Source organism: Apodemus sylvaticus, chromosome 9 (assembly GCF_947179515.1).
Source record: "Apodemus sylvaticus chromosome 9, mApoSyl1.1, whole genome shotgun sequence".
Classification (NCBI taxonomy): Eukaryota; Metazoa; Chordata; class Mammalia; order Rodentia; family Muridae; genus Apodemus; species Apodemus sylvaticus.
The window spans coordinates 18,567,829-18,595,216 of NC_067480.1; the positions used below are offsets into that span (position 1 = coordinate 18,567,829).

Here is a 27,388-nt window from a genome sequence, read left to right on the forward strand (position 1 = left end):
GATGATGACTATGAATTTGAATATCTCCACAAATTTTCTGAGAAGCAAAACAAAATGCCCCCATCATTTTATAAGCATGGAAGGTATCAGAGCATGTACCTGGTTTTGGAAATGGAACTCACAGTACCAATTATTACAGTAAATCATTGCTTTAACAGTAATTTCAAATAGATGTTGAGCCAGGTGGTGGTGGTGCACACCTGTAATCCCAGCAGTCTGTGAGGCAGAGGCGGACAGATTTCTGAGTTCGAGGTCAGCCTGGTCTACAGAGTGAGTTCCAGGACAGCCAGGGCTACACAGAGAAACCCTGTGTCAAAAAAAAAAAAATCAAATAGATGTTGTAAAACAGGGACCTGTAATCAGATGACTACATGATGTTAGAAGTATAAAGGAAAAGAAAAACATGAGAGTAGGAAAATCAATTAAAAATTAAAGACAGGTTGATTTTCTCTTACGTACCATGGTTTTCATCAGTTCTTTGAGAGTTTCCCATGTGTTTTGGTCACAAATTCTAGCCCTCCCAATTTCTTCCCAGACCCACACAACTTTGTATGTCTCTTTTTATTCTTTAGGACTAATGTAGAACAAATATTATCGGATGTGTGCCCTTATACTAAAGCATATTGACTTACCAGTAACTACACTCTTAGAGAAAACTGCCTTTGCCTCTCCTGGCATCTAAGAAATGTCAGCAGCCTTACTCCCAGGGATGGGATTTTGACTCCAGTTCCTTTTTCTGAGCTGGAATGTTCCTGCCTTCCTCTTGCCCAAGTCTTTTGCATGCTCCTGCACCCACAATGAATCCATGTATACTGCTTCCCTCCTGTACACAGAAGATAAAGCGTCACTGTACGCCACCACCTCTGGATTTTACAGTACTTATTCTCCTATATCCACAATGATCCATGAGCCTTGGTAGGGTGGTGTGTTAAATGTGTTCCCTAATGGATTGAGCCTTCTGCATGAAGTCTCTTACTCTCATCTCCTTGGCCAGTTGTGGGTTTCTCAACACCTGTAGTAATCACAAACTACTACACCTAGAAGTGTCCTAGATTAGGGTTGAGAGATGTATGCACCTATTTATGTGTGGGTACAACAATAATTCATTAAGATTCAATTTAATACTATGTCTATTTAGTAGCAAAATACTCTAAGTTCTCCTCTAAGGTTTGTGAAATGTCTAACCAGAGGTTCTTCACCCAATAATCTTCTTTTATACTTACGGAGTGACTAAATATTCAACCCATTCCTATAATAGAAATTTAATAATCATATGTGTTTACAATAAAAGGAAGGAGAAAATACTTAATAAACATCTGTAAAACCATAAATCTAATGACACTGTTAAGGGTATTATGATTAATGTTCCTTCATGAGCAAAACTCATGATATCTGGTCCTTGCTCCCTTAGTAAGCACATCTTATGTTTCAGCAAATCTTGATTAGGACAAAGGAAGTCAGTCTCTGCTGCAAATTGAAAATAACTTGTCCTAACATCTCTAATAGAGATGGCCGCAACTGAAATAATAATGGTCCTATGGCAACAGCTATTCTGCCATTTTGAGCAGGAGGAAGAATTAATTATTTGAACCAGACACTGATGTACCAGTTATGTACTGAGTCAACATACCACCTGCTTGGTGATAAAAGCAAATAAAAGCCTAAGATGAAATACTATTTCAACTTTACTTCTTAGAAACTGATTCCTAAAAGAGTCATAGAACTTCTGCTCACGCTAGATGTACTATATTAAAACTACATTGAGCAATGCTTATGGTCTATGAGACTGAATTATAGGCACTTGCCATGACCTATACAAAAGAACTCAATTCTTAGCACGATTTCATCTCTAATATTTTCTTTTCCTCTTGAGGATAAGCACTACTGCTGTTCAAGAAGCATTTGTGTCTCTAATATTGTTAAGTATAGTGAGGTTTAATTTGAGCCCTTACAGTTTTTTTATTATCTAATAAAAGACACATCACAAATATTGGCTTTGCTAAGGTTACCTACAATGTTAACATCAATAATAGAACTGTTTGCAAACAGAAAGAAGAAATATGTAACATCAAAATTGTAGAATATTGAAACACTTTTCTTTTAATATTTAAAGTATCAACAAATTTAGCACTAGAAATCATTTTTAAAAATTTGCTTTAAACAATTCTTCACATTACTTCAACTTACATTGATTTAAAAAATAACAACTTTGTATTATTCGTGTAGCCATGCTACATAATCTGTTAAACAAGAGAACACTACTTTAGCAAAACACTAATATAACATGATGTTTCTTAGTCACAAAATAATACTTGATATGTGGTTCAGTCAAAAGCAGATATGATTACAGTACCGAGTGTCTATATTCCAAATTATGGGAGACTGAGACAGGGTAAGATCAGAGGTAATGACTGAAATAAAATCTCTGAAGACACATGACAAATTTGAAATATGTTTTCATGTCTATTACTATTGTTTCAAAGAACAAAGAAAGGCTTATAAAATGGTCTAGAGAAATAAGGTGTGATTTTATTATTGAATAGGGTTATACAACCTCAGAATTTTATCTAGTCTATGAGACACTACAAGATAATGTGCAGCTACAGAATTAGTCATACTACTGAAAGACATTTATTTTTCCAAAGTACTATATACTACCTGAATCCAAATAGCATGGTTCCTGCTATGCTTAAAGAATAGCAGTGGAACATATTTTTAGCCACTCCATATAAACTCAGATGTAGATTTTAGTGTTTTAAAGCCAAATCGAATTCAAATAAATGTATTTTTGGCACCACACACATAATTCATGACAACAGAAGCCTCTCATTATGTTAAACTATATAGGTGTTTTAAAGTTTGTATTATCCAAATTTTAAGATATTATAGGTAGATACAGTGACTCCTATAGTGTCATCAAATCTCACTGTTTAGTCATGATATTGAATAAAGTGCCTAGACTTTTCATATCAATTAGTGTCTTTAGGAGACTAAGACTTTGTTTAGCTAGGCTAGACTTAGACATGTTCTGCAACTGAGGAAATCCCCGATCTCCTGATCCTGCATCTTCCAGGACCAAAGTGTTAGGGTTATAGATGCAGCACACTCATATCAATTTTCAGCCTTCCCAGACTTGAGCTGCAATTTCAGAGCCTGAAATTAGCATGGAATTCTTTGTCTTTATTGAAAATGTTACAACTTAACTAGTTACAAGGATCAGAGAATTACAAAATTATCTTCCCTTTCCAAACCAGGCAAAAATACTGTTTAACCCAATCTGAATACTTATGTATATAAATAAATATTATACAAATTTGTCAATGTAGAGTTTATAGCAAAAATAATTGTTTATTTTTTACTAAATGTAAAGTAGGGTTAGAAACCAACTTTTGTCATATATTTATGGTACTTACTCACTTTCTAATATACTTCCAACATTCAAGAAGATTAAGTGATGGAAGTTATTTTGGGTTTTTTCATAAAAAATTCATAATAAATAAGAGATCTGAATTTTAAATAATAATACATTTAAAGATATATTGTTCAAAAATAATATGAACATAATTAATAAAAATGTTTTTGAAGTGATTTAAATGTTTCTAAAGTTAAATACAGCTTTTGTTGGGTACTATACCTCTTCAGTTATCTGAAAAATGTGTATTGTATTATAAAATGTTACAAATATTATATCTGATGTGAATACATAAGCACTTGTTAACTGCATGCTGAAACACACCTTCTATAAATTCTGAGAAATGAGTATAGATTTCCTCTTAATTTTCTTAATTTATTCCTTAGTACTTCCCTTTTCCAGTCTACCTTTTTCTTAGCAATAATCTAAATCATTTGCTTTTAATTTACTCATTTTCCTTTTAGTAATTCTTGCTCTTAGCATGTGCCATGAAACTCTTCTTGACTATAGCTATCTAATGAAAATGTAACAAAATGCTTGAACTTAAATTGTGGTTCAGGACTGGCTTGTTTGTTACGAGTATAAAATCTCAGAACGTGAGTTAGGCTGCTGAGTCAGAATGTGTGTAACATTATGTATTCATGTGGTTCTTGAGATTGGCTTACAGTGTCCTGTAGGCAAGCTGGAACACCTCATCATGTATAATTTCTCTGGCCTGTATATTTAGGGTTTGGTAACAACACTGGTACATGGAATGAAAAAGTAAATCTGATCAAATTTAGCTTGTACTAAATCTCTTCACATACAATTTATACAATATTGGGTTTGAAAATTAGTCAGAGAAGCCTTTTCTGTATTATATATTAATAGCTGTATTATTTATCAAAAGAATCATGAGTTCTAAAGGGAAGTAAAAAGACAAATACAAAGTAATATACATATATAATTTTAAAAAAGTTATTATTTCTCTTTTATGGCTATGTGTGTTTTTCCTACATATGTATGTATGTACCATCTGTTCTTGGTGTCCCTGAAGGCCAGAAGAGGGTTTCCCACACCTCAGAATTGGGTTTCAGTTTGTTATGAGCTATAATATGAGAGCTGAGAGTCAAACATACGCCTCCTGAAAGAGCATCCAGTAGTGACCTTGTTCATTGAGCTATTCCTTCACCCTGTATACATATATCTATATCTATTATATTTATATATAATATATATATTATATGTATAATTAAATTACAAGTACTTTGTCCAGCGATGATGGCAAAGGGAAGCTCAGTAACTAGAAAGATACTCTTTTTTTCCAGTATAAATCACATACATTTTACCCAAGTTTGTCAAGTTGACCCTGGATAAGGCAATCTGAGTTAGACAGAATCAGAAATGAAGAACATGATCAGAGGGGATAAAAGGATATTGCCTCAGGAGAGCTGAGTATCAATAGACTATGAATATGTCAATGTAGATTTACATGTTTACAGGTAAATATTTCCTGGGTAATCTGAAGCAATATAGTAATGATGATCCATCTTTGCAAGGAGGGGAGGATGCACAAAAGAAAGAGACAGAATAATCAGATACTGTTGAGAATGAATCAAGTTTTGATTTTTCTACTGCTGGATAATTTATGACAAATTTTAAATCACACTCTTGACCTCCACTGCATGCTGCTATTTACAAAAAGTAGACTATTTTCTAGGAGAAACAAAACAAAATTTCTTTGTAATGCAAAGAATGTCTTTAATTCTTTCACACCTGTGCACACATCTCTTAATGGCAAATAGAAAACAGCAAGTTGTATCACTGAGAGGCATCCCCAAAAAATGACAAGGATGTGTATACATTCAAATAACAACTTGCATTTCAGAGATGATGGTGTCTTACAGAACTTTTTCATATATATTTTACATTATTTTTGGCTTAATATAATTCTGTAGTTTTTTGCTCAATGGAACTGTACATCTTTAAAATAATCATCTAATAGGTTTAATCTACCAAGTTTAATTATAATATCTATACTTTATGTGTGTCAGAATTTAATTTTATTATGATCAATCATTTTACATGTAAACACTGGCAAAATGGAAGTTTACTATGGATTGTTATGTGGTATGAATTGGTTAATCTTTGTAATTCTGTCAGTACTAAGAGAAAATGATTTTCAATAAGAAATAATACTGAAAATAGAAATAGAAAATACTAAAATTATTTAAAACATGTTTAATAATTTTTAAAAATAAAGATTACATACATATATATAGTAGTGATTTCAAAAAATAATATGTAGTAAAAGATTAACTGATATTTCAGGAAAACATATTCAGATATATAAATAGATAGATCTTTGCCAAAATCAAGTCGATAATATCTTCTAAGAACCTTAAAATTATTTATACTTGACACTTTTAGTTTAATAAATCCTGTTTAGGCACAAAAGCATTGTTTAAGCATGAAAAGGAACTGAGAAATCACTGGACATTAGTCATTCCACATGTAGAGGAAAAAATGAGGTAGAAGAACCAAGAATAGTAAAATAATAAGTGTTTTCAAGGGTCATACAATATCATGTGATTTGGGGGTTACTTTTCTTTTGGATTCATAATGAAGATTACATGAAAGAGGAAGTGGTAATTTTGGAAGTAGATGTTGAAGAAAAAATATGTGATATTAACTATCTTCATGACATTTTGAAATATTCCAAGAAAGATCCTTATGGTTCTTTGGAGTTTTGGTTTAATTAGTTTTATTCTATTTGTAATTGCTATGAATGATAGCAAAAAGAATAGATTCATAATGCTAGACATAAGCATCTATAAATGGAAAGAAAACACCATAAAAGCAGCTTTTAAAAACGCCCTTCAATAAGGGTGACTAGAGGAAGCAGGTTTGCATTTTAGGTCAGAGTAGAGAAGGACAAAGAAATTGAGCTGGACAGCATGATTCATCTTGGCACAAAATTTCGTCTTGGACACGAAGCACTACCAGTTTACTAGTTCTTCCACAGATTTAAAAACATGATTTCAGTTTTTATTTAAAACTAAAAGTTTCACCTCTTCTACCTCTATACTTGGATGCTATATTTAAAAACTTTGTTCCGAAGTCAAACAAAAAATTTCAGTACATAATAGCTTTGGATTTTTAAATAATTTCCTGTCAATCAGTCACCCAAGTATGAAGAGTCATGCTGAAGTGGATTTATTTAAAGAAAACAAATGTCTACTTTCGAAGAGATCAGAATCTCGGCAAGGGCATAAGCTCATAAGGTAATGATACACACGTTGCTGTGTAAGACAATACTCCCAGAACACAGCACTGATGAAGTAGAGGAGGAGGAGATGTGAAGTTGGGAAAGGTTTATTTAAGAGGCCTGGGTCTGAGTTGAATTGTGAAGATCAACTTGTATTTACAGAAGGGACAACAGGCCGAATGATATAATCTTTGTCATTATCTATGGACAAGGAGAGTGGTTTTAGTGTGTTTCAATGCAAGAGTATATTGATTATTGAGACCTCATAAGACTGACTAGGGTGTTGGGACTTGTAATACAGAGTGAAAGGGCTAAAGAAGATTGACCCTGCTTTTACACTTGTTCTGGGAAGTCATTCGTCAAAATAATTTCAGGAGAAAATGTGAGGTTTATGAAGATGTTTGGACCAATAACTCAATTAACTCAAAGGAAATACAATTGATCCAGGCTTAAAATGAATTATCATACAATGATGCAATAGCATTAGTATTGCAATAGCAATTTGATTTGTTTTTTTTTCAAATTTAAGAATATTTGCATACATTCAATGAGATGTTTTCAGCATTGGATCCTTATCTGAGCATAGACACTTCTGTCTTACATACCACCTTTTAGAAGTTGCCTAAAGGTGTTTCTAGTACATTAGCAGAGCACAGCACTAGACTATGATGAATCACTTGTAATATCATGAAGATATCAAATGGCTTGAAGAAGGGTTTGGAGCATCTGGGCTTTGTATTTCAGGGTTGTTCAGAAGATGATGGTGATAACAATCTGGTGGATACCAAATAAGAGAAGAACAGAAGGACAGATGTAGGGAAGAGAAAATAAGAAAAATATGATCAGCAAGATGAGTATGAAACTCTAAGGAAAGATTAGACATTTTATGACATATATTAAGTAGAGGACATATATTAAATAGATCACGGGGAATTTGAATTTGCACTGATTCTTAAGGTGCTTCACACACAGGTCAATCTTGTATACTTCTTCACAGACCCAAAAGTTTAGTGCTTCCTTGTAGGTAGTTGGTACATGGAACAAAGAGCAGCACATCCTTCTTTCTAAACAAATCTCAACATTTTTGAAGCAGACTAAAAACATTTAGAACTTTGAATGGTCAAGACAAGTCAGGAATGTTCTACATTGAGAAACATTAATTTTGTGCTTATTGTGAAACTAAGGACATGTCTAAATTATATCCTAACTTTTGGTCACACCATGGTGGAGACAAGGAAGAATCCCACTTTTAAGTCTGTTGCTTTCAAAGGGCAGCAGTAATTCCTCGATGTGTGGACTAAGAGTATAAAACATTGTTTAATCAATGAAACCCAAAGTTAAAATCACCAAGTTGAAATGTGTATGGTTGAATAGTTTTTTTCTGTTGTGGTATATGGTCTAACCATGAGACTGTCTTTCTGTTAAGTTATTGTTGTGAACAAAAGATACATTTAAATATCTTGAAGATGAGTAACTAGGAAACTTCTGAGCGTTAAGTTAAGTGCCTTTAGGTCTGAGTCAATATTATACAACAATTTAAATCAAGTATTTATATATTAGATCACTGATTTAACATGAATTCAAACTAAGCCATAGATATTTTCAAATAATACAAAGAAAATAATTTATGTATAATAATTCTGTCTGTATTTAGGAGCATAATGAAGGTTTCTAGGTCAAATACAGCATGAACTGATGGTTCAGCATAGTTATTCTATAAATAGATCGTATCTTTTGGATTACTTCTGATTAACACATGGTACATTTGTGTTGTGATTATTCTAAACACAGATGATGCCAATATTTATAGTCCTATTGTGCTATACAGGACAACCACTTACAAGAAATAACAGTTGAAAGGGTGGTCATTTCAGAACATAGAACTCTGGAAACTACTGCTGGTATAGCAGTTAAATGTACAAATGAAACAATGCACATTGGGATTCATTTTCTTGACTCACCTAATGAGGAAGTGGAATTCAATGGCCTTCTGAACTCATTTTTGACTCTCTAACCCTGTTCTTACATTGTTTAGAAAATTTTCCTTCTTGTTACCGCAGTGCAAAGCAAATTTTTTCCCCACGAGAGAAGTTGTGGAAATAACACATATTGCTATGGTCCCTAATCTGGTTCTTGTTTCTGTTGGTTCAGAAATGTTGCCTTCCTTCTGATGAATGCCTGACAGCTGTCTAAGATGTAAGTCAGGCTATGATCACATCTGTTTAGATGAAGAAAAACAAACCTGACATTTCATGATTCATGGAGATGTGATGTAAATGTGATGCAATCAGGTTCTAGGGAGTCCATAGATTATAAGAAAGGTGTAAAGAAAAACCTGTAATTACAAGAATTACCCGAGAAAGAGAAGTAGTTGTACATCATCATCACCCAGGGTAACTTTAGGGAAAAGACCCTATCACTTTTCTTGGGGATATAACCTAGTTCTAGTATCTGCTACTTTACTGGCAATGATTAAAATTCCTGGAATTATAAAACACAGTTGTGAAATACCAATTGACTCATCTATTACTAGAAATGTAAAAATATGAATCAATAGCCAGCATGATGTCAAATAATTACTTTAAAGTAATTATTTGAAAAGGACTTAGAATCATATTTTTAAGACAATTTCATGTTATTAGTCTTAATTTTTATCATCTCATAACTGTGTGTGTGTGTTTGCAGGTAAAATAGATAACCTGTGTGCAGTACAAATGAATCCAATTTTTTAAAGATGTAAACATACTAGCTTTAATTGAAAAAGTTCATTTAAACCTATGAACACTGTACATAGGAACATTGCACCTAATAAAGAGTAAGAAGGACTGATTTTACATATGAGTTTCTACACAAAGAGATTGAGCACTGTTTTTTGGCTAAGACTTATTTTCAATTTAAATATGTCTATGTGAAAGTGGGGGAGGTATACAAATGTGTGTGGGGTAGATATCAGAGGCATTGGGTCCTCTTGAGAGTGGAATTAAAAATGCTTGTGAGCCACTTAGCAGGGATGCTGGGAATGAACTTGGGCACCTGCCATGAGTAGCAAGGTTTTTAACTGCTATGCCATCCATCTAGCCCAAAGAACTGCTTTTTAATTACATATTGAACTTTTGAGATTTCATGAACCACAGTTTTATGTATTCATTCTTGGATTATAGCACTGTTGTAGATACTGTATTGATTGTTTTTATTTGTTTTTGTAAGGTAGAATAAATTATTTAAGTACAGAAAACCATTTTCAATTTTAAGTTGGGAGATTAAGTTTTGGGTTCAATGTTTTTTGATTCAGTGCATAGTTGAAGCCATAGTTTCTAAGATTTGCAAATCAATGGGACATGTTTTGCATTAATAAAACGTGATTACTAATTCTTCATCAAATGAGATTTTAAGATCTCATTAATTCACACATGTACCATCTAGTATAAGGTAGCAATTGATTCCTTTATGTTTAGTGATTTACATAAATGATCAGACAAACAATGAAGTCATGAGTCAAAAACATGGATAGCTCATAAAAGATTGTAGTTAAATTTTGTACAAAGATTTGCAAGTGGAATCACATTATGATAGTGGTTCAAGTTTAAAGTATAAGCAGTTATTCCATTAATTTGTCACATTTTATTCACTCACGAACTATTACAAATTATCCCTGACTATTCAGCTTTAGATGGCTTTAAAAGTACTGCAGGTATAAAGACAAAGATGCGTGCTTTTTGAAGTTTCAATTTTATTGGAGGAGTCAAACATGTGGAGAGGAATAACAAAATAACACTACCCTGACAGCAGAAATTAAAATAGAATGGTACATTATTCAAAACAAGACGGAGGAATCCATTATAAAAAGGAGACTTCTGTATGTGATGGTGATTCTGGTAGGAAATGGAAAAGAAACAGCACTTCAACAAAGTTCTCACAATTCCCCATCTATTGCTTTAATTTTATAAATAATATTAGTTTTACAAATCAGCAGTGTCCCTTGCTAGCTGTTCTTTGTATATGTCATGTTGAAGGAATATTGTTCAGGAACATACAATTTTTAAACATTTTCAGTTTTGCTTACAAATCATTAGCATCACGAAACTGTTACAATTTTAACTTTGCAAATACATCCTTTGATCTCTTTTAATTTCCTTAGATTTCTCAGATACAATTTTTTATATGCAGTATAGGAAAATTATCAGTATTTGGAATGATTAATTTGGTGCCCATTTGGTGCCCATTATAATGAAGCTGTTTCTCACCTCTTTAATTATCTGCCAAGAAGATTTCCAAGTCTTGGACAATTCCTTTTAATGTAATAGTTTGTTTTTTTAACTATATCTCAATATTGTATGCTGATATGTGAAGTTTGGCACAGCAGAATTCAGTATTGAGTAAATGAAGCTTTGGAGTATTGCCTTTAAAAAGCACACTTTTAAAAAAAAAAAATGAGAATTGTAACCTTTATTGTCCTTAGCAATGGACCAAGGTTATTAGGAAGACAGCTAACTCAAATCTTGAGAGATAGTTAAGGAGACTTGAACCTTTGCCTAGTTGAACATTACTATATTTGGATAGGGTTTATATGGGTGTCATATGCTGGTTGATTGATTTTCAAGGTGGAGATGTCGAGAGGTGGGGCTCCATCAAGTTTGATAGGTCTCTGGGGTGTTGCTTCTGCTATTGTGATAAATCCTGACCAAGAGCAATTTGAGAAAGACTCAGTTTATTTCGGCTTGCAAGCTATAATCTATCATTGATGGAAGGCAAGGCAGGAACTCCAGGCAGAGATCATGAAGCCCAGAACCTAGAGGCAGGAACTGCAGCAGAGCCCATGAAGAAACACTGGTTAGTGGCTTGATCTCCATTGTTTGTTCAGCCTGCTCCATTATGCTGCAGACCACCTGCTCATCTATGACACAACACACAGAGGACTTGGCACTCCCACGTCAACCATTAAACAAAAGAATGATTTATAGACTTGCCTATAGTCTAATCTGATAGTGTCATTTTCTCAGTTGAGATTCTGTCTCCCTCATATCTCTACCTTTAGTTAAATTGACAAAACCACTAACCAGGACAGATGGTTTTTAGACCCTTGCCCTAGTTCTCCACTGTCTCTCCTGCCTACCACAGCTTGATGTACTCCTCCATTTTCATACAGTCTCTGGAAATGGTGGAGTATCTAGAGGGTGTGATTTTAACTAAAGGAGACTTCATCTATGCAATTGTGGAAGTCATCAAATTTTCCAGACTGAAAATCTTGTGATATGGCTCTTTTGAGGTACCCCATGTTTCGGTAACCTTTCATCTATGTTCCCATGAGAAATCTCACTAAGCTCCCTGGTTCTCTGATAGACAGTGGATTTACTGATTTAGTCTATCACAGGTGGCCTTTCTGGAATAAATAGAAATTTGCCCATCTCTCCTCTGAATATGCTGCTCATATGTGATGTCTGTAGAGAGTTCAATGGCTGATGACATCACAGGGATGTGAATATGTGTGGAGGAGATCACAGGATGAGGCAGAAAGCCCAAGCAACCAAGGGACCATGCATGATGTTTTTCTAAATGTCCAGTTTCACTGAAATTAACTAGATTCTTCAAAAAGGAGCAAAAAGGACAGTTTAACTGTAACAATTTAATAATAAAAGGGAAATCCTGAAAATTGGCATTACTTTAAAAAGTGTGACGTATTGGCTACTTGTCATCACACCCAGACAGTGGTTGATAATACTTAGATGTTGACTCTTCTTAAGGATGTATTATGATTTAGAGGGGTTTTCATCTTGGCTTTGCTTTATTTGGGTTTGAGGGGAAGCCTTCACCGTTCTTAGCACTGTCTAGTTTCCTTGACTGGCTTTGAATGATCCTGCACACACCTGCAGAATCAGCTTGTCACCTATAATAGGTACATTTTGTTTTAACTTAAACTATTCCAGACACAGCTTTTGTTTTGGTTTTTTTTGTTTGTTTGTTTTTTAAATCATTATGATCTACATGAATATCACTTCTGAGACCATTAAAAACTACTTTTAAGACTAAAGTGGGCTCATGACTCCTTTGTGCACAGCACAGAGATGCACACTGGAAACAAGATGAAGCCTGGATCACAGGCTGGAGAGATAGCTTTGTGCTGGACAGCACTTGCTTCTCTTTTACAAGACATGAGTTCAAATCACAGCACACACATCAGGCAGCTGACAGCCATTTGTAGCTGCAGTTCCCGTAATACTGAGCTCCCTGGCCTCTGTGGTCCCCTGCACTCATGTGCATATACCTACATGCAGACATATACACCTATATGGGATTTAAAGGAATAAAGTTATGACAAAAACTTGACAAGGTTGTGCATAGAATGAGAAGAATTCCTGCAGGCTTCCACACTGGAGGTCTAGGGCCCCAACTATGTGGTAGCCCTGCTTTATTGGCCATTCTCAACACAAGGTCAAGGACATGTCTTTTTCTTAAATGGTGAGTCTAGAAAAAGTTACTCATTTTGTAAGAGCTATGTTAACATCTGCGTAGAAATAGGCATTGCAACATCTGGCTTGGAACATAAATAGCACTTCTAAAAATTAAAGAGAAGTGCTTGTGGGTTATTCAATGAATACATCCACATAAAAATACATCAGATGATGGTCATCATTTTGTTTTGTCTTCCTAATTCATTAAATATATTTTTCTACACTTGCTATATTGGTCATTTTCATATAATTGAGAGTAGGCCAAGAAATGAGTGCAATCACATTTTCATAAATCACCATAAATGATAAAACAGGTATTAATGCTTATTTTTAGAAATGCACAGGCTATTTTATTTCATGTTAATGGATCATATATATATGCATTGATATGCATAGAGGGATAGAAACTGTATCACACATGGATCAAGTTAATGCCATTAGAATATCAGATATGAAAGTGTGTATGCAGCCCTATTTGTAGTAGCCAGAAGCTGGAAAGAACCTAGGTGTCCTTCAACGGAGGAATGGATACAAAAAATGTGGTATATTTACACAATGGAGTACTATTCAGCCATTAGAAACAATGAATTCATGAAATTCTTAGATAAATGGATGGAGCTGGAGAACATGATACTAAGTGAAGTAACCCAGTCTCAAAAGATCAATCATGGTATGCACTCACTGATAAGTGGATATTAGCCTAGAAACTTTGAATACCCAGGACATAATCCACAAATTAAATGATGTCCAAAAAGAATGGAGGAGTGGCCCCTGGTTCTGGAAAGACTCAGTGCAAGAGTATAGGGGAATTCCAGAACAGGGAAATGGGAAGGGGTGGATGGAAGAATAGGGGGAGGGAAGAGGGCTTATGTGACTTGCGGGGAGTGGGGACCCAAAAAAGGGGAAATCATTTGAAATATAAATAAAAATATATCAATTAAAAAAATGTATATGCAGAGAAAACCCTGGAAAATGTGAGGTCTGTGATTAAATTCATCATTAGAGCCTTGGTTGCAGTCACTGACAACTTGAGTTAGGAGAACAGCATGATGAAGTGTGCATTTCACTAGCAGAACTCTACTGCTAAAGCAGATTCCTAAGACAGAGAGTTCTTCAGAGCCAGGACTTTAAATATAATTTTAAAAATGGTGAATTATAAATAATGTATTGTACATCATCATCCACTCCCACCATCTTTCCCACTACTGCAACTGCTGTATTAGGACACACATACAGTAATGAAAATGATTATACCAATTTTTCATAAAGTGTGGGAATGGCACACTGTCGTTTTCTATTCTAATCTACTGTATTCTTCAATTCTCCAAACTTGTTCATTCATGACCCCAATTAATTCATGATCCACCAATGGATCTTGCTTAGTTAACAAAATTAATTAGAAAGTAACTGCAATAAAAGTTCAAAGAAATGTGAGGGTGCCTCACCCTAGAAAATATCAATAGGACTAAAAAAGACAAAATGTATTTAGGGAATTTTTTTCTGCAAGGAATTTTCAGATGTTTGTAAAGGATGAAATAGGCCAAGAAAAACAATATGGGGAGGGATCAAGGCCTTTCAGTCCTGTTCGTATGAAACTGTTTAAAATACCTAAGCAACATGCTGCTGGAATAAACACGATGTAATGGATGTGAAGCTATTGTGACATTAGAAATAAAAATGTCCTTGATCCCACACTTATGATCTGATATTTTCCTGCAGGCTTAGATAGTATGAGAATTTATAAATATTCTGAAAGTTATACTGTCTTTCTGGGGCCCACTTTAAATAAATCATATATAGCATGTAAGATCACATTTTCAAGTTTTTATTGTACTTCCGACACACATACACACACACACACACACACACACACACACGCATGCACATGCACACAGAGGAAAAGGTATGTCTTTAAAAATGACAGATTAAAACATTTTTCAAAATCAAAGTTTTCCTAAATAACCTACTTAAAAGTCAAAGCAGTGTAGTTTTAGGTTTTATGTTATATTCACTAAAAGTCAGAGATCTCAGATTCACTTCCTACAAGCTTTCTAATGACTTCATGGTATACAGTATATAATATACATAGGACACAGTATAACACTGAATTTCAAAGGAAAAATCATAGGTTTTCTACTATGGGTAATTAGAGTAGCAACAGAAATATGCCACATATGTTCTTTTTCTCTGTTTAGTACAGAGAATATTTTTAATGTCACAAATTTAACGCTGAATCAGACCTCACTTCTATGAAAGAATAGTAACTTCTCAGCAGCTGTGATCAATGGAAGAGTTCAGGCCTCAGACAATCATGGCCAAGTATACAGTAACACTGCCTCAGAATCCGCTGCCCAGTTCCCAGTCCCCCGTGTGAATTACATCACTCATGGCCCTAAAAGTTTCAAACTGTTAAAATGGTGTTCTTATCGTGTAAACAGGGTCGAGGTTGTACACCTATACATGAAATCCATACATTATATTTAAATTAAATATATACAGGTATAAAATGACTATATAGAATAGGACATGATGATGATATGTAAAAACATGATGATGATATGTAATAGATGCCTGAATAAAATAGCCAGGCATTCACACCATTTTAAACATTTCAGAGCCGGGGAGTAGGGTAACCTTTAGTTGTCTAGCTTACATATCTGCAGGAGACCCCGAGTTTGAAAAACTACCTAAACCTCATGTGCAGCAATGTACTCTCAACTGATTATGACTTTTTCCCAATTATTATTTATTTATTTACCCATTTATTTATCATTGTTTTAACAAGTTTGTTACCATTGTCTCAAATAAAAGCAAGAAAGAAGACATCTTCCCTAGACTCTCTTCTTAATTTACTTAGTCAGGGATTTGAGACTAGCTAGTCCGAAGTTCTAATCTTTCTGGTTAATCCTCATGATTAACCAAGTAGTTTGGCATTTATAAAGAACTCTGAGATAAATTCTGAAACGCAGAAACACAAATCTCTCTTATTTGAAGGCTTGTGACTGAGAATGCTCACACGTCGTCGCAAACGTGGGCAAATGAGCAAAGTCAATTACAAAAATCACTAAAGTTACAGCACAAGTTTAGGCAAGATGGGCCTGAGATGGAACCACGGTGAGTGACAGGGAGGGTGCCAGGGAGCATTAGCAGAGCTCTATCTGAGGCAGAGTGAGAAGAGAGAGGAGTGTATGACACTTATTGGAGCTCCCGGTGACTGAGCCACCAACCAAGGAGGACCCGCGGCTCTGGCTGCATAGACAGCAGAGGACAGCCTTGCCAGGCATCAATGGGAGGCGAGGGCCTTGGTCAGATGAAGGTTCCTTAGGTGCCCCAGTATAGGGGAATGGAGGACAGGGAGGTGGGAGTGGGTGGGTGGATGGTTGGAAGAACGCCCTCATAGAAGCAGGGGGAGGAGAGATAGGAGAAGAGGCTTCCGGAAAAGGGGGAAACTGCGTAAGGGGAGAACACTTGAAATGTAAATAAATTAAAATTAAAAAAAAATGGAAAAACAAAGATGCCTATTGGATGTTTCCATAGTTGGAGTAACAAAGGTGAGAATTACAATCTCAGGAAGAGTAAAGAAAGCTCAGCAGTGTTTTTCTGTGTACCTGCTCAGCTGATCCGTTTCAGGGATCACACCAGAGGAGTTCACAAGCTGTTTGAGCCTCACACTACAGAGTTCCTTACAGGTGGAAGTTTTTCTCAGCGTGCTAATTGAAGGGCGAGGATGAATCATTCAGTTCACTTAAGAGGCAACGTGTGTACAACCGGGATGCCAGACACTGAATCTCTAGAAAATGGCAGCGACTGTTAATGGAAACTAAGTAGGGACTTGTTCTCCGGAAGTGCTTGAGGTCTGACTCACCAGTCTTGTTATCTGGGATAAATCCACTTACATAGGAAGGTCATGCTGTCGACTGCAAAACGAAAACAAAGTGGTTAGTTTAATTCTTTAGATGGCTCTGTGACCAAACGTGTCGTAAAGAGATGTTCCTGTTTGTGGACTTCAACAATAAGAGGAAGCCTTGTAGAGACGGAGATTTCCAAATGTCTAGGAGTGCTCTGACAGTCAAGAACACTTGAGGATACCACTGGGGACTGAAGAGACATATTTACCATCCTTCGAAGAGAGCACTCTTCTTCTAAGTTTCTAAGAGATGATTTCTAGCTGTTTTCTACAAACAGGAGACGTGAGAATAGAAGCAGAAAATTAAAAACAAAAACAAAAACAAAACAGTTCTCAGAGAACATAGACATCAGAGGAAGAGGAAAAGCATTTCACTAAGGAACGCTTTTGGTATTCCTTGCTTTCTCAAAATACTACTCTTAACAGTTTGGAATTTGATTTCTACAGATTTTCTCGCAACTATTGTGCTCATCCCTAACCGATGAGTGAGAGAAGAATGTGGCTCAGACCACAAGACTCTCGGGCAATAAGGACAGTGAGGTGAACCAGACAGTTAGCAGCTCCACCATAAGTCTACCGACTGTTAGCATTTCAGAATTTCCTTAGATTTCCGCAACACACGGAGAGCACAGCAGTTATCCTTTGTCTCCGATACCACTTAGTGCACAGTCTTGCATTACTAAATAACCTGTTGTTAGATTTAATTTGAGGAACATAAATTTTGCAAATCATTGTCCATGTTGTGTCTCCGTTCCCTTTTTTTCGATTTACTTCTGTGTTTCGATCTCCCTCAATTCCCGATTTTTTTTCAATCTTTCTCCAAAAACAAATGTTGATTTAATTTGCCAGACCACTCAAAATTAAGCAGGCCCCAAAGATGATGACAATGAAGCTTGCCTTTGATTAAAACTGGATGTTTAATGGGACATTTTATAATGACTGCTTGAATCCCCAGATCCTGTCTCTTAAAAAATGGCTAGTGTAAGTGGTCTGGTTTGCCCTTATCTAAAATTGTGGAACAATTTGTCTTACTGAAGTTCCTTGGATGAAGTTGTAGAAGAGATATACATTTAATATTATACACGCATTACTACATATACTTTACAGAATATTTTGACATTTTTATTATCTGCCATCTAGTAAATACATGCATTCCAATATTAATTATTCTTTCATCACTGCATGAACTTTTAAAAATAATATCCAGGCTCTTAATAAGATAAAATTCTGCAAAAGAGTAATAGAAACACAAGTATGTGTTATATATGTTTTTAAATTAAACTCTACACATAAGATTTCCTTATCTCTCTCACCAAAGAAAGCCAACTTGCATTGAGAAATCTCTTGATTTTGGAGGAAAAGTATATCAGAGAATAAGGAAAGATAGACCTCCTTTTTGGTCAACACATTGGAGTCAGTAACGTGATGAAAATCCCATCTACTCACACCATCAAGTGCAGAGGAACTTGTTACCAAGTTCTCTCTCTCGCTTCAGTACTTCCCCTTGCCCAGAGCACAGTGGTAAGATAAGAAACTTAAAACATGCCTGTTCTGTAGACAAGTCATGAAATTTTGAAAGATTTTCTTTAATTCCTTTTTTATACCAATGGAAATATGTAACAAACGTGTCTTTATTAGGTTATTACTCGAGCATCACAGCACACAATGCACAAAGCCAATAGAATGGTGTCCGGCAAATGGTAAGGACTCCATAAACATTCTCATATTCACAATACAATGCTTTCTTCGTGAGTTAGTCAGTTTCAGTGTGACAGCTTTATTTTCCTAGTTACATAAACTTCAATTTGTAGTTTCATTTTTAAGTATAATAGAGCATGTGAATGACCTTTTAAACTTGCATCATTGCTCAACGAACCACTTTGTTTAATTATGATATGCCCAGACATGTAGATGATATATAGATGCAGGTACATATCATTTTGTGAATTTTTTTTCTAATTTTTTCCTGTGCTTCTACAAAGAAAGGAAATTTTAAAAAGAACAATTACAATTTTTCAGACATAAAACAACATTTGCGCAGGTTTGAATTAGACTGTAGTGATACAGAAGACTGATGATTAAAAACAAGATGGCTTCCTGATAATCCTTCACATTAATGACAGCCCTGGACAGATGTCAGATTTGCATTTAGCATTTTATTTCATTTCAATGAAATATATACATCTATTGCTTGGCATACAACCATGTAGGATCCATTTTCCCCAAGTTTGTCAAATAAAATTCTTCTACAGTATTCTTGTGATTATAGCACATTTAACATATTAAAATGTCAATCTAACATATTTCTTAGTGAGTGTACAAAACTTTGATGGTTTGATCAGGAAATCAAAACTTTGATTCCTGAGACATTGGAGACCATTCTTCTCAACACCCTCTTCAGTAATGTAAAAGAATACCTCTTCAGTTTGTGAAAATAATCTTGTCTATATTCATGTTATCTTTCTTTTCATGAGATGATATGTTTATATTCATTTATATCCAGTTGAGTGTTTTGCCAATTGTAATATTAATAGCTACCTTCACAGTAGTGGATATCTCTGTGTTTGTATGTTTGTATATCACCAACTGTACTTAAAAATACACATATTAAAAGTGAGTTTTCATGTTTTAGTTTTAATTACACCTTGTTTAGATATAATGCTACCTACCTGTAAGTGGATATGTGATTCATATATTAAAAAGTCTTATCATAAGGTCATTCAAAGTTTATTAATCCAAAAAAAGAATTTCTTCAGAACTTTTGAGGCATTTGACTTGACTGGTTTCAAGTCTATTCAGACCCCCCTATCATCGATGCAGGAAGTACAGAAGGACTGACAGAGAATATATCCCAATTATACAACTGATATGGAGAGGATAAAAGCAATGTCTAAAATCAGACAGGTAGAAGAGTTGCTCTGACCCCTTACTTGGCACTCCAAACTTCATAGAAGGTTTAAGACAGGCTCACATGCTTCCTTTGAGGGAAAGAATGGAGAAAATCCCGTTTTGACAAATGGTAGCACTAGTTTGGGCTGAGAGATTAATGTTGACTCAAAGAAGGTTTGGTGGCTTTAGCCACAGCAGATAAAAGAAATAATTATTTACAGCAGCTTGTTTGGATGTTAATCACAGGTATCGAAAAATACCATCTACTACTCACTCAATGCTGTTTCTTTAAATTGAGTGGACTTTGTATAGTATTTAACTAACACCCAATTACATAGAACACTATCCTTTACCTAAATGTCTTCAGTGATGAATTTTGTACATAATATAAACTTGAAAATAAAACCATTGGAGTGAATACACAGCTGGCTCAATAAATGGCCCATATTTTGCTGAGAGTGTTGGTAATATCTAACCAGTATCTATCTCTAGATAGCTATAGATGTTGGTAATATATAGCTATATTTGGGATCTATCATATCCGTGATCATCAAAACAACTAGGGAAGCATTTTGAGCACAGTGCTGATTTTGAATACTGAGCACTCAATGAATGGATAAATGACAGGTATCCTATTTGTTTAGATTGTAGAAAGAGAATATAAAGAAAATATTGAGATTGACAAATCCACAACGCTCTTTCTTATTAAGGAAACCCATGATACTTAGAATTCAAACAGGTAGCAAGCATTGTTTTCTTTGTGGATTATGTGGTAAATAGTTTATACAGCCTTGAAAAATGGAAACATTTTCACTTTACATGAGGTATGTAGAAAATCAATCATGTAAGTATGGGATCACAGAATAAAAGTCAAATTCTTAAAGTTGGGGTCATCCTTTCTCCTGACAATGCTATATCAATAATGTAGGACCAGCCTTAACAGAGAACTTATAAATTAAGATCTCTTGTATATATCTCTTATATTTTTTGTCAAGAACAAATGGTAAGTGCAAAAATTGATTTGATTAAAGACAAAGGAACTGATGGCTATTGGCTGCTCAGATCCACACAGTAGATTGACTGAAAAGAACAACAAAAAAAGAGTTTCATTTCGAAATTGGCCAACTTTAAGGACGTTAAGAATAAATCTGAGAAACCCAATGCAGCAGCTCCTAAACTTTTGTGTCACTGTCTGTTAAATTCTGAAAGCTTCAGTTTCAAAGAAGATATTTAGAAAGATTGAGACTTTTTACTGAGAAAATAGTTTTAATCTTTCTCTCTCAGCAAATGAGCTGCTCACCAACATGGACTTGTTTGCTAAAATGCTGCCAAGAAGCCCCACAGCTTCATTATGGTGGCTTGTTTACGTTGTCTTTGAATGTATCACATTTTGCTAATTACATAACCAGATACCTGGTTTATCCACAAAGTCATTTGTCAGCTTACTTGTAGACATGGCTCTATTCTTCATTTACAGTGGAATAAAAGCATGTTACTCACTCCCAGAAGAGTGACAAATTGCCCCTTTCTAGCCAACACAAGCTACATTTTCTGATGTATCTTTCTGTCTTACTGTCAGTACATTTTCTGTCACTCATCTTGAAGTCTTTTGGGGCTATGCTCAAGTTGTCAAAATACTATATGTGAATTTATTATTTATTCTTCCATCTCTAGTTACTCTTTCATGGTTTTATTTTTGACATTATGATATAATGACATCTTTCTTCCTCTCTTTTCCTCGGCCCAAACCCTCCTGTACACCCCCACCTTGCTTTCGTTCCTACCCTTACCACTTTGGTTTATTAACATTCATTACAGGTATATATATATATATATATATATATATATATATATATATATATATATATATATATATGCATATATTCCTAGATCTAACATGCTAAGTCTGTAACATGCTACTCAAATGTCTGTGTTCAGAGCTGACTGTTTGGAATTGGAATAAGATTGGAGTGTTTTTTTCTAGAGATGACTATATCCCCCACTGTCTTCATCCCTATAGTTCTTTATGCATGGACAGGTCCACTTCCATTTACTTTAACTTTAACTTTTAATTCTTTTTTATCTTAAAAGATGTATATTATAATAATGAAAGCATTTCATTTTTTATTAGATATTTTCTTTATTTGCATTTCAAATGATATCCCCTTTCTTGGTTTCCCCTCCTAAAACCCCCTATTCCATCTCCCTGGCCCCCTGCTCACTAACCCACCCACTCCTGCTTCCCTGTCCTGGGTCACTGTCTCCTGCATTGGGTCAATGGGACTTCACAGGTCCAAGGGCCTCTCTTCCCATTGATATACAACCAGGCCATCCACTGCTACCCAAGCATATGTAGCCATGGGTCCCTTCTTGTATACTTTTTTGTTGGTGGTAAAGGCCCCTGAAGCTCTGGGGGGGACTGGTTGGTTCCTATTGTTGTTCCTCCTATGGGACTTCAAACCCATTTACTCCTTGGGTCCTTTCTCTAGCTCTTCCATTAGGGATCCTGTGCTCAGTTCAATGGTTGGCTGAGAGTGTCATCCTCTGTATTTGTCAAGCACTGGCAGAGCCTCTCAGGAAACAATTCTATCAGGGTCCTCTCCATAAGCACTTGTTGGCCTCCACAGTAATGGATGGAACTAGAAAATATCATCCTGTGTGAGGTAACCCAGTCACAAAAGAACACACATGGCATGTACTCACTGATAAGTGGATATTAGCTGAGAATCTTGAAATACCCAAGATATAATTTACAGACCACATGAAGATCAAGAAGAAGGAAGACCAAAGTGTGGATCCTTCAGTCCTTCTTAGAAGGGGGAACACAATACTCATGGGAGGAGATACAGAGACAAAATGTGGAGCAGAGACTGAAGGAAAGGCCATCCAGAAACTGCCCCACCTGGGATCCTTCCCATATACAGTCACCCCTTGAACGTTTCCATTGATATTGCTCCATTCAGCTCATGTTTATGCAGTCATGGTGGTATGAACTCATGAGTACATCTGTTGACATTGCTGGGAGACACAATGGTCTTTAAGTAAGCATCATCCTCATTGAACTATATTTAGTCACATTTAAATATATGGATTTATTTTCCTCTAAGCTCAATCCTCTTCTCAAACAAACAAACAAAAACATAATAAAAGATTCTCTTTGCTTCCAAAATAGAAAATGTTTTCAGTTGGTACTAGCTCTAATTGATAAATTTCTTTTTAACACTTAACTGTTTTTTAAGTTTCTATTCAAACTTAGCATTTTTTGCTTATTATTAGTCCTTTGATTGCACAAGGGATTTTGATCTTTCTGACCCAGTCTCCACTCTTTTCGATACACCCTCCCTCAGTGCCCACCCAACCTTGGGCCCTTTTCCCATCTATCACATCCAAACTGTGCTACTCATATATTCCTGGGTATGCGGTCTTCCACTGTGTTCCACTGTGTTGTGACTTACCAAGTGTAATATGCTTAAGGAACTGATACGCCCTCTCCAAAAGCTATCAGTTGACAATAGCTCCTGGGGTAGGAATCTGTGCCAACTGTCCCTCTCCATTCTGGGATTTTTTTTCTGGCTTGAGCTTGCATGGGAGTTGTTCATGCTCTTTCAACTGCTGAGTTCAGAATGCAGCTAGCTGCCTTACTGTGTCAGGAGACATTTGCTTTGATTTTTCCATGTTGAGGAAAAGAATTTTAACCTGTAAGGGAATACAAGCACAGAGTAAATCATTATTTTTTTCCTAAAAAAATGATTTAACAGTATATACTTTTTACTCTCTTCAGCATAATTGGTCATGATTATTTTAATTTTATTAATTTCATGAAGAAAAGATTCTATTTACAATGAGAAAGCAAAGTGCTGTGATTTTTTTTTCTGTGTTTTCCAATTTATATATATTAGCAATGACCTAAGGATGTTGCCATCTTTTATGACAAGGTCATGTCAATTTTACCCTTAATGTATATTTTTGGATGTTACATGAGGTAGTATCTAGAACAATAATCCTTAGAATACCCTTTTCCCTATAGAAGCCAAATACCTATTAAAACCAGGTTTATTAAGAGTTTAGCTTATTTTTTTTATATTGGTATGAAGCCAATGTTAGAATGCTTCTGTGGACATCTGATCTCTCAGTTTTTGAGAGGTAGGGGTAGAGGTAACATATCTACAATAGATATGTTAAAAGCCAAAAGTGTACATATTAGTGTTTAAGAACAATGTGAAGGCTGAACCACTGTGGAGCCAGTAAATCCAAGCAAGCGATAATCGCATTCTCAGTACCCCACGAATATTGAGGCAGGGTACGTTTTTCATAGTTGTTCACAGTAGGATGTGTCAATGAAATATATTTTCTGTTCCTGTGCATACCACCCTTCAGATTCCTACTAACCTGAGTTTTAATAACTTTTCAGGACTATACTATTCTTACTGTCTTTGTGATAAGGGAAATGATTTCTATAGCCTCTCAGTGTCATGGAGGAAGAAAAGCTAAACTCTCTTGTCTGATTTAGTGTGCAAAATGACATATACATTAAAAGATTAACCTAAATCTCTAATATGCAAATAACTCTTAATGTTTTCCTTTTTTCCTCTTAAAAGTTAAGGCTGGATACTAAAGATTTTACTCAATAGTGTGACAAGGTGGAAAAGATTCATTATTTTAGGCAAAGTTGTTAGAGATCTATGAAATAAATATATATAAGAGATACATGGAAGGATATACAATATAATACTTTTTACAATAGCACATACACTTTCTTCTTTAATTAAAGTGTAAGTTGTTTGAAAATTTCTTTAATGCAACAAAATACATAAAGAAATTTAAAGAATCTCTCAAAACTAATGAGCTATAATACCCTATATTCATTGTTCTGAAAGATTGTTAAAAAGGGGGGAAACTGTCTTTTACATATGTGTAGGTTTGTTTTCATGAATGTATAGATTGAATACATTTGAAAGACCTTTTTCTTTTATAGATAGTTAAGTCTTGTTTGAAGAAAATCTAAGGTTTCATTTGCAAACTAATTAAAACATACATTTAAGGAAGCTAAAGTAAGGGTATTTAAAGATATCTCAAGTCAAGTATCCATGATTAATATGAAAGAGTTAATAAAGTATCACAAATCAGTTGGGCATATATTCAAGAAGCTTTCCAAAGTTATCTTTCAATAAACAGATGAGATCATATTGCATGAATAAAATTATGTATAGGATGTTTTTATAACATCATGATTCTATGATAAAATTTAGAAACATGGATTCTATACCTTTTCTCCATATGCACACAGGGATGCAGATGGCCCTAGGATGCAGGGATTTACAGCATCCAAAGAAATAGCAAGGATATTTTTCCTACACACCTTAAAGTCTCTGAAAAGCAGACTAAAGATGTCAATTACATTTTTTCATTGTGTTCAATGTATAGGCCTAGCAAAGGCAATTGAAAGTATGTTTGTGTACAGTACTGCAAAAATATGCTCCTTTATCTCAGAGTATTAAAAAGTCAAACTTATTCAGGAACATCCAGGAATGTTGAAAAGACTCAAGCCTGGCACAAGACAAATCTGACCAGTGAGTACTTTGTGTTTACTTATACAGCAGACAGTTAAGGTTTCCTGTTGCATAACAAAGTCTTTGTGCACTCACAATTATAAATTCATTTATTAAGAACTGCTAATGTATGGATTTGTGAAGACAAAACAAAAGTAACAGATTGGATAAATGGAGCCCTACTAGGAGTTAACATCTTTATTGAAAGTCATATTTCTAATATTTGATTTATTTATTGTACATGTAACTTTACCAGGCAGATTAATGGGGGAGATTTGTTTTTGTTTTGTTTTCCTGCTACCTATTGATGAAAACCTGATGGTTTCTCGTTCTCCTCATCCATGCCATTTTGTGAGAGAATTTTGTGTATTTATTTTCCATTTTTTTCCATTAATTTTTCCTCAGGTGTAATCTAGCTCCTGTGGTGGAGTTCGCTGCGGATGTGGGGACTAAATCAGATTTTATTACCATGAATCCATCAGTTGTACAAAGAGCATTTGGAGGCTTTCGGAATGAGAGTGACAGAGAAAAATTTGTGCATAGACTCTCCATGCTGAATGACAGCGTCCTTTGGATTCCTGCCTTCATGGTCAAAGGAGGAGAGAAACACGTGGAATGGGTGAATGCGTTAATCCTTAAGAACAAACTGCAAGTGCGAACTGCCTATCCATCACTTAGACTTATTCATGCAGTCAGAGGGTAAGTGGCTGGAAAGGACCAGTCTGTCCTTGACACAACAGGAAGTGTAACTAAAAGGTATCTCTAAGGAAAGGAACACCAGTAAATCCTCTGAAATAAATACATTTTCATTACAATGCCTTCCATATTTTCTTTTTTTCTGTCTTCATTGATTTTAATGTAATTTTTATTGAATATATTCTTTATTTACATTTCAAATGTTATCCATTTTCCCAGTTCTTCCCTCCTGAAAAGCTCCTATCCCGTCTTCCCTCCCCCTGCTTCTATGAGGGTGTTCCTCCACTACCCCACTCTCACCTCCCTGCCCTTTATTCTCCTACACCGGGGCATCTGTAGAGCCTTCAGAGGACCAAAAGTCTCTTCTCCTATTGATGCCTAACAAGGCAATCCTCTGCTACATATGCAACTAGAGCCATGTGTACTCCCTGGTTGATGATTTTAGTCCCTGGGAGCTCTGGAGAGTCTGGTTGGTAGCTATTGTTTTTCTTCCTATGAAGTTGCAAACCACTCCAACTCCTTTAGTCCTTTCTCTATCTCCTCCGTTGGGGACCCCGTCTCAAAGCCAACCATGGGACTGAGTGCTTTCCATATTTTTAACTATGCATTTTGTGTATTTAGTCTTTCTGCTCTCCCACGTTGAAAAAGCAAATTGGCGGATTTGGCATTTATGCCTGCTTATGAACAGACTATTGATTTTGGTTTTTTCCTGCAACAAAAGGTTTAATAATGCATGGTAAAATTGATGATTTAGAGTGACAGGCTTCGACAGAAATACTAAGTGTCTGGTAGGAAATGTGATCGAACATACAAGAACACACAAGAACTATGTTTGAAGAACATTTAATGTCCATCTGTAGCTAAGAGTCCAACTAGAAGGAGAGGTACAACTCAAGGTACCATTTCCCTTTTAATAAAAAATGTTGTAATTGAAACTATATAAGGCATAATCTATTGCTTAAGTATGAGAAATGACAAAAAGGCCAAGGGTACTTATGAACACAGTGTGTTAAATAAGTAGATTAAAGATAGATACGTCTGTAGGCTTAGGAATGTACTTTAAGTATCATTGTATACTGTAAATACAAAAATCAATGCAGGGCTTATTGGTGAACACATGGGCATATGACCTTCCAGTGACCTTGTCACAGAGCATATCGGTTAGGGATATGTCATTTCCTCCTCACCTTCTCAAGGCTGCAAAGGTAGGCTTGCTATTTGATTAGATTTGAAAACATA

The 27,388-nt window shown here is 35.2% G+C and overlaps 1 protein-coding gene across 1 annotated transcript in view; it reads left to right on the forward strand.

Annotated features, from left to right (window-relative positions):
* Nucleotides 1-27,388, forward strand: part of St8sia4 (ST8 alpha-N-acetyl-neuraminide alpha-2,8-sialyltransferase 4) — an 88,807-nt gene that overhangs the window by 21,168 nt on the left and 40,251 nt on the right. The window contains exon 4 of the mRNA XM_052192231.1: nucleotides 25,859-26,152. Within this exon, the coding sequence (XP_052048191.1) occupies nucleotides 25,859-26,152 (294 nt within the window). The remainder of the gene's footprint in view (nucleotides 1-25,858; nucleotides 26,153-27,388) is intronic.